At 37.3% G+C, this 9,663-nt stretch overlaps 1 protein-coding gene across 1 annotated transcript in view; it reads left to right on the forward strand.

The window, feature by feature from the left end:
* The window catches only part of LOC138307217 (uncharacterized), a 47,135-nt gene extending 37,747 nt beyond the window's left edge, over positions 1-9,388 (forward strand). The window contains exons 2-3 of the mRNA XM_069247853.1: positions 8,541-8,718; positions 8,843-9,388. Of these exons, the coding sequence (XP_069103954.1) occupies positions 8,541-8,718; positions 8,843-8,991 (327 nt within the window). The 3' untranslated portion in view covers positions 8,992-9,388. The remainder of the gene's footprint in view (positions 1-8,540; positions 8,719-8,842) is intronic.
* The last annotated feature ends 275 nt before the right edge of the window (positions 9,389-9,663 follow it).

The raw sequence follows: 9,663 nt of genomic DNA on the forward strand, positions 1-9,663 counted from the left end.
ATAGTTAAAGTTTGTTACCGCTATTTCTCAGAAAGTTTTGAAGGGATCTTTCTCAAATTTCATATGTTGGTTCTCCTAGGGCCCTAGTTGTGCATATTGCATTTTGGGACCAATCGGTCAACAAGATGGCCGACTGGCGGCCATCTTGGATTTTGATAGTTAAAGTTTGTTACCGCTATTTCTCAGAAAGTTATGAAGGGATCTTTCTCAAATTTCATATGTTGGTTCTCCTAGGGCCCTAGTTGTGCATATTGCATTTTGGGACAGATCGGTCAACAAAATGGTCGACTGGCGGCCATCTTGGATTTTGATAGTTAAAGTTTGTTACCGCTATTTCTCAGAAAGTTTTGAAGGGATCTTTCTCAAATTTCATATGTTGGTTCTCCTAGGGCCCTAGTTGTGCATATTTGCATTTTGGGACCAATCGGTCAACAAGATGGCCGACTGGCGGCCATCTTGGATTTTGATAGTTAAAGTTTGTTACCGCTATTTCTCAGAAAGTACTTAAGGGATCTTTCTCAAATATCATATGTTGGTTCTCCTAGGGCCCTAGTTGTGCATATTGCATTTTGGGACCAATCGGTCAACAATGATGGCCGACCGGCGGCCATCTTGGATTTTGATAGTTAAAGTTTTTTACCGCTATTTCCCAGAAAGTACTGAAGGGATCTTTCTCAAATTTCATATGTAGGTTCCCCTAGGGCCCTAGTTGTGCATATTGCATTTTGGACCAATCAGTCAACAAGATGGCCGACCGACTGACGGCCATCTTGGATTTTGATAGTTAAAGTTTGTTACCGCTATTTCTCAGAAAGTACTGAAGGGATCTCTCTCAAATTTCATATGCATGTTCCCCTTGAACCCTAGTTGTGCATATTGCATTTAGGGAGTGATCGGTCAACAAGATAGCCGACTGGCGGCCATCTTGGATTTTGATAGTTAAAGTTTGTTAACACTATTTCCCAGAAAGTACTGAAGGAATCTTTCTCAAATTTTATATGTAGGTTCCCCTACGACCCTAGTTATGCATATTGCATTTTGGGACAGATCGGTCAGCAAGATGATCGACAGGTAGCCATCTTGAATTTTGATAATTGAAGTTTGTTACTGCTACATATCTCAGAAAGTACTGAAAAGATCTTTCTCAAGGTTCATATATAGTATGTAGTAAAAGTTTGAAAAGCAGGGAAAAGATCCCTCTTTCTGTTGTCAGACATAGATCATTCTTTGGTGGGCGCCAAGATCCCTCTGGGATCTCTTGTGATAGTTAAAGTTTGTTACCGCTATTTCTCAGAAAGTACTGAAGGGATCTCTTTCAAATTTTATATGTAGGTTCCCCTAGGACCCTAGTTGTGCATATTGTATTTGGGACTGATCGGTCAACAAGATGGCCGCCAGGCAGCCATCTTGGATTTTGATAGTTAAAGTTTGTTACCGCTATTTCTCATAAAGTATTGAAGGGATCTTTCTCAAATTTCATATGTAGGTTCCCGTAGGACCCTAGTTGTGCATATTGCATTTTGGGACTGATCGGTCAACAAGATGGCCGACCAGCCGCCATCTTGGATTTTGATAGTTAAAGTTTGTTACCGCTAATTCTCAGAAAGTACTTAAGTGATCTTTCTCAAATTTCATATTTAGGTTCCCCTAGGACCCCAGTTGTGCATATTGCATTTTGGGACTGATCGGTCAACAAGATGGCCGACCAGCAGCCATCTTGGATTTTGATAGTTAAAGTTTGTTACGGCTATTTCTCAGAAAGTATTGAAGGGATTGTTCTCAAATTTCATATGTAGGTTCCCGTAGGACCCTAGTAGTGCATATTGCATTTTGGGACTGATCAGTCAACAAGATGGCCGCCAGGTAGCCATCTTGGATTTTGATAGTTAAAGTTTGTTACCACTATTTCTCAGAAAGCACTGAAGGGATCTTTCTCAAATTTCATATGTAGGTTGCCCTAGGACCCCAGTTGTGCATATTGCATTTTGGGACTGATCGGTCAACAAGATGGCCGCCAGGTAGCCATCTTGGATTTTGATAGTTAAAGTTTGTTACCGCTATTTTTCAGAAAGCACTGAAGGGATCTTTCTCAAATTTCATATGTAGGTTCCTCTAGGACCCCAGTTGTGCATATTACATTTTGGGACTGATCGGTCAACAAGATGGCCGACTGGTGGCCATCTTGGATTTTGATAGTTAAAGTTTGTTACCGCTATTTCTCAGAAAGTATTGAAGGGATTGTTCTCAAATATCATATGTAGGTTCCTCTAGGACCCTAGTTCTGCCTATTGCATTTTGTGACCACCATCTTGGATTTTGATAGTTTAAAGTTTGAAAAGCAGAAAAAAGAAGTGTAAGTTTGAAAAGCAGAGAAAAGATCCCTCTTTCATTTGTCAGACATAGATCAATCTTTGGTGGGCGCCAAGATCCCTCTGGGATCTCTTGTACATCAACCGAATCATGAAGGTTAAATACAAATAATCGTAACATAATTTCCCATTTAAAACCACACGAAAACGTTCCATAGAACGTCCATGCATGTAGCTGTCAAAGATGTGAAAATAAATTAGCGCATACACAGATATTTTACAAGTACAATATATGTGTTCAATTATTCGTGTAGTTTTTTGCAGAGATTTAATTAAATTATCTTTGTCTCTGGTTGTTTTTTTTTTTTGTAAACAATATTTGAGTTCTGGAGAGAGATGACATGAATGTCCAGCTGGAAGGAAAGAAACTTTTATGATGTATATGTATCGTAAAATGTATATATGTAAACGTACATTCCATGTAGCTGCTATAGAATTACAACTAGGAAATTCTCTCAAACATTGATAATATTTAATTCTTTACATTCATGTAGGCCTATGCTGTGAGAATTAACACATCATATATATTTCCAGAAAACATATAGGCCTACATGTATGTTACTTTCCTTTTCTGTTGTTTCCTGTTCTTTTTTGTGCTCTGGAGAAAAAGATGATTGAGTTGAAGAAAAGTAATTAATTAAGAGAAATGTGTACCACAGTACTTTGTCTGTAGCCGAGGGGTTCTATACTGTTTTAATAGTCCAGTAATTAATAATTAAATTGAAAATTTCAAAATTAAGATGAAATTGTAAATTCCATTTTTGAATGAAGTGGTTCCCCTCCTTTGAGAGTACACAGTGTGTGTACCCTTTTTGGTTTTTAGGAATAATACCTGAATAGGAACCTGAAATAACATGACAATCAATCAGGTATGTGTGTGTGTTGGGGGGTGGGGGGCTAAAAGACAGAAGAATCATGAGGTTGGGAAGTTGTAACTTGAGTGGGGGGGTTGAAATATAGAATAGCTACAGATAACTGGAAGTGGAAGGGTGCTTTATCATTGATCTGGTCATTGCATATTTGGGGTTTACATGGCTTTTTTTTGGTTATTTAGTCTCATTGATTTTGGAGCAACTTTGAATCCATATGGTACTGTATATCTTTCTTTTTTCCATGTGTAGCTATTTCTTCTGTATTTCACCCTTCGCCCAAGTCACAACTTCCCAATAGGTACCACTTTTTTGTTTAGAACTCAAATCAAAGACAGATGTACATAGTACTACATACTACATTTTAGTCTATGTGTTTGTAATCACTGTTACTACAGTATTAATACATAAATGGTCTATGTACAAGTTACACATAGACAATAAATGTGAAATTTGGTTCAGACAAAAAGATTTTTAACATTTCAGATAACTTGCTAGTTTTATGGTTTTACTTATATGTTGAGTCTACTCTCTTGTAAAGTAGAATTTAGAAATCCTAAGACAATGGTATCTATATTGCTATATGTAAAAAAATCCTTATATTTTAAAAGTAATTGAAAAGCTATCTCACAAGCCCTGACAAACAAATGGGCAGGCATATGGATGCAAGAATTATAATCACTGGATCTAGAGGACTAATATAAACAAATATTTCTACAAAGTTAAACAATGAAAAAGTATTGCATCATAATTTTATTTAATGATTACAGTTGAAAGAAACATTTAATAACTTAATACTGTTTAAATGTTCTGTTCATGATCTTCTAGGTCCATATTGGAAAAGTTTACTTTCAAGAGCACTCAAATCAACATTCTTCAGTCTTCATATGATGCTAATTGTATGTATATGTATACATACACTTGTATACAGGTCCAAGGGATAAACTTTATGTATTCATGTCACTATGCATGCATGGTGCCTGAAAAAAAGAACCAACATTTTTTTATATCTGTTGAATGTGACAAAAAATTGAAATGATCAATTTCAAAATATATATAAATGAATAAATGTAGGTTCATTCTACAGGTTTTTTTTTATTTTAGAGAAAACATTTTATAAGTTGTGAATGTGTCACTGATGCATTTGATAGAATCAAATATTGTTTCAAAAAAGATACAAAATTCATTATCTATAGTTCCAACAAAAATTCAGAATAATTATAAATGATACATGGCTGCAGTACATTTCAACTCTGTAAAGTTTGTCATATACACATGTACAAACACTATTTATTATTATGACCAGAAATAATACTGTATGTGTCCTCCAAATATATCTAAAGAACAAGCTAAAACCTACATGTACATATGTATATGTGTATATCAGAACATATACAATACAATTTTACCAATTAACCTACAATGTAAATCCTATATACAATGTATGTGTATAACACTACCAGAACATGTACAGAACAAAAATTTACAAATTAAAAATCTATAAATATATACATCAGAACTGTATGAATTGACCGGTAGCATAATATTATAGATTAATTGAAACAAATCTTAGCTTGATAATGCACTAGCGGTTACATTCTAACTGTACATGCATTACAACGGTACATTTTATAAATATACAGGGCATTCATTACCCCTTAAGAGGCCCCACTAAAGAACCGCTATTTACCCCAGGGTTACGTTTTACGCGATTGGGGAACAGGTTTGAAACATGTGACCATGTGTGACCACTCATTTATGAAAAAATACTGCTAGGGACTATTTACATAATGATCAAAATACGAAGACTCACTCACTATCAGCTGAGCAGGGAGTACCGGGTGGGCCGCGGTGGCCGAGTGGTTAAGATGTCCCGACATATTACCACAAGCCCTCCACCTCTGGGATGCGGGTTCGAATCCCATGTGGGGCAGTTGCCAGGTACTGACCGCTGGTCGGTGGTTTTTCTCCGGGTACTCCGGCTTTCCTCCACCAAAAAACCTGGCACGTCCTTACATGACCCTGGCTGTTAATAGGACGTAAAAATAAACAAACAGCCTAGGTACGTACAGTAGCGGTCCGGAGCCGCGTGCTCGTTTGAACTGTTCTCTTCACTATAACAAGTTGTATTAACACTGTCCATGCGTTGTAATGTTTACCGAGTCAGTTGTTGGGATTGTCGCTGCTCCATTGCCTTTCCTTTCGCATTTTAGGTGAGTCAGTTGGTTGTTTTGGCGGAAACATTTTGGTTCAAAACTACGGTAGCCATGTTTTGTTTACTACGGAGAGTGGTGGGTGTTGCGCATGCGTTAAAGTTGAACTGCACTCATAGCCGGTCGGGAGGACTTTTAGGATTCCCATAGATATTATTATTTTCTTCGCATGTACAGCGATTTTGACGGAAAGTTTTATTTTTCTAATTCATAAGAAATTATACCGGATATATTAATACCATTTTTACCGATTTTACAGTCACTTGCCCGACTATTCGCTTTAAAATTCCCGGTAAAATCAAAGTTGTTGAATACACTGCCGTTAGGAGCGCTAGTATCTGCGAGCAAGTTCTAAGCCAATCATATTGAGGAAATTGACTGAAAGAGAATTTTGCAACCACGATCGCAGTCTCCCGGTACACGCACCTCGCACAACATACACGCAACACACCGCATGCATGGGAGGCCGTCCTTACATGACCATAGCTGTTAATAGGACGTTGATTAATCAAACAAAACCTTAAATTTTCAAAGACAAAATACTCTCCTTCAGAAGTTAACAACTAAAATATGTCAGTTATGCATGTACTAGTTCAAAGCAAATATTTCCCATTTAAATTTTGTTTCTGTTTGTAAAGATATATTACCAAATATTTCTTGTATTTGACAAATGTTCTAAATTGATATGAGGAGGAAATGTGATGTGGAAGTATTATTTATATAAATAAATTCAAGAGTTTTAATATTTATAGACTACAATGTATATAATATAACTGTAAATTGAATCAATGATAACTCATATTTTTAGCCCACCATCATTAGCTATTCAAATCGTCGTCCGTCCGTCCTTCCGTCCGTCCGTTAACAATTATTGTTACCGCTATTTCTCAGGAAGTACTGAAGGGATCTTTCTTACCTTTACCTGCCCTGCAGGGCGTTAGAATTGTACCTGCTGCCCCTATTGCATGATCGTAAAAGGCGACTAAATTTAGGATCTTATCTTTTCTCTTCTTCCTAACTGACTTTATCTTTCCTAATGCCTCCCTTGGCACCGCCTCACTTTTGGCCTTGAGTTGAGCGTTCGCCCCTGTGAGGAAGGCTCTGGGTTCTGTCCCCTGGCCGAGACACACCAAAGTCTATAAAAGTGGTAGTTTCTGCTCCTGCTTAGCGCTCAGCATACAGGGAGTGGGACGACTGGTTCGCCCGTTGTCAGTATAATGTGACCGGGTGGGGTGTGTTGCTTGGTGTCTTCGGCGGCATGCTTCAGTGATATAGCACTATAAAAAGGGCAACAGTTCCACTATACAAGAAGACACAACATGAATATACCGCAGTCTCCTAAAACACGCACCTCGCACAACATACACGCAACACACCGCATACATGGGAGGCCGTCCTTACATGACCATAGCTGTTAATAGGACGTTAATTAATCAAACAAACAAACAAACAAATTTCATATGTATAGGTTCCACTAGGGCCCTAGATGTACATATTGCATTTTGGGACCGATCGGTCAACAAGATGACTGACAGGCGGCCATCTTGGATTTTGATATTTAAAGTTTGTTACCGCTATTTCTCAAAAAGTGCTGAACGGCTTTTTCTCAAATTTCATATACATGTTCCCCTAGGACCCTAGTTGTGCATATTGCATTTTGGGACCGATCGGTGAACAAGATGGCCGACAGGCGGCCATCTTGGATTTTGATAGTTAAAGTTTGTTACCGCTATTTCTCAAAAAGTACTGAAGGGATCTTTCTCAAATTTCATATGTAGGTTCCCCTAGGACCCTAGTTGTGCATATTGCATTTTGGGACCGATCGGTGAACAAGATGGCCGACAGGCGGCCATCTTGGATTTTGATAGTTAAAGTTTGTTACCGCTATTTCTCAAAAAGTACTGAAGGGATCTTTCTCAAATTTCATATAAAGGTTCCCCTAGGACCCTAGTTGTGCATATTGCATTTTGGGACCGATCGGTGAACAAGATGAATAACAGGCGGCCATCTTGGATTTTGATATTTAAAGTTTGTTACCGCTATTTCTCAAAAGGTGCTGAACGGCTTTTTCTCAAATTTCATATACATGTTCCCCTAGGACCCTAGTTGTGCATATTGCATTTTGGGACCGATCGGTGAACAAGATTGCCGACAAGGCGGCTATCTTGGATTTTGATAGTTAAAGTTTGTTACAGCTATTTCACAAAAAGTACTGAAGGGATCTTTCTCAAATTTCGTATGTATGATCCCCTAGGACCCTAGTTGTGCATATTGCATTTTGGGACCGATCGGTGAACAAGATGGCAGACAGGCGGCCATCTTGGATTATGATAGTTAAAGTTTGGTACCGCTATCTCTCAAAAAGTACTGAAGGGATCTTTCTCAGATTTCATATAAAGGTTCCCCTAGGACCTTAGTTGTGCATATTGCATTTTGGGACAGGGCCATCTTGGATTTTGATTTAAAGTTGTTACCGCGATCGGTGAATTTCTAAGATGAATAACAGGCGGCCATCTTGGATTTTGTATAGTTAATTCTAGTTTGTCCCTTACCATATTGCATTTTATTTCTCAAAAAGTAAACTGCTATTCTCAAAAAGTTGGGATCTTTCTCAAATTTCTTATACAGGTTCCTCTAGCATCCTAGTTGTGCATATTGTATTTTGGGACCGATCAGTAAACAAGATGGCCGACCGACGGCCATCTTGGATTTTGATAGTTAAAGTTTGTTATCGCTTTTTCTCAGAAAGTACTGAAGTGATCTTTCTCAAATTACATGCATAGGTTCCCCTTGTACCCTAGTTGTGCATAGTACCTTTTAGGACTGATGCATAATGCCTTTCGGGACTGATCGGTAAACAAGATGGCCAACTGGCCGCCATCTTAGATTTCATTGTTGAAGTTTGCTACCACTATTTCTTCGAAAGTACTATAGCGATCTGTCTCAAATTTTATATGTAGTGTGTTTGAAAAAGTTTGAAAAGCAGGGAAAAGATCCCTCTTTCCATTGTCAGACATAGATCATTTTTGGGTGGGCGCCAAGATCCCTCTGGGATCTCTTGTAAAAAAATGTTTCAAACCTACTTTCAGAGACAGGTTCCATTAGTGACAGATGCTGATGGCATCTATAATGATGTTTTGATAAATCCAACAAAAATCCGGGCTGCTGAAATGAAGGCATTAGCCGACTTGTTGTTCACAAAGGAGGAATTGATGGCAGCACATGGCGTGAAAGGGTTGGATGACCATAAACTGGAGGCTTTGAAAGGTACTTGAATATATAAAGCATTTATGGACCGGTATTCAAAATCGAATTGGAAATGTCCGTTATTTTTCCAATATATATGTTAATATTCATAATTATTCATCAAATTATGTTAATTCTGTTTCAGAATACATGTATGTAAGGTGCACTGCGTTAAAACTGGATCAAGTTCAGCCGAAGACTCTGATGACTACCATCCAAAATAAAATTGGAAATCTAAGAAAAAAAGGAAAACTCAACAATCGGGCAACATTATCAACACTGCCACAAGAATAACAAAGGATATAGTTAACATGTGTTATTTGGATATACCTGTGTTTTTTAAAATTGTGTTTCCTGTTTGGTGTGAAAAGAAAACACATTGTGCATCAGGCTCAGCTATAATTTTATTCTAATGTGACATGATTGAATGGGAATTAAATTATATCGTGGACTGTATGTGCTTCACATGGGATTTACTACAACTTCCTGATACAATTTGGTTTGTATATGCATGCGTAATTTATATTAACGTACATGTATATTGTAAGTTCTCTCATTTTATTTTGTCTGAAATATTTTAACAATCCCTACCATATTCGACCAAATAAGTGCACAGGGCTTTTAAAAATTGAAAAAAAATGAAAAGGTCTTAAATAAAACAAAATTATTGCAAACTTATATTGAAATTGAGGGGCGCTTATACAATGTATATCGTATATAATAGATACCTGTGACGAATATGGTATAGGTATATAATATTATCTATTTAATTCAAATGTAGAGAAAGGATAAAACTTTAGCTAATAAATGTATTACATTGTTTGTACACGTGTACAAAGTAAATTTTGATTTATTAAAAAACTCATTGTTTACAATAATTTTTTGTTATTACGCTTAAGGCTATATAGCCTTACAGCGTTTTGTCATTGCCTGCGAGACTGGAAATACCGGAAATGCCTTTTCGAC

Source organism: Argopecten irradians, chromosome 14, assembly GCF_041381155.1.
Source record: "Argopecten irradians isolate NY chromosome 14, Ai_NY, whole genome shotgun sequence".
Taxonomy (NCBI): domain Eukaryota; kingdom Metazoa; phylum Mollusca; class Bivalvia; order Pectinida; family Pectinidae; genus Argopecten; species Argopecten irradians.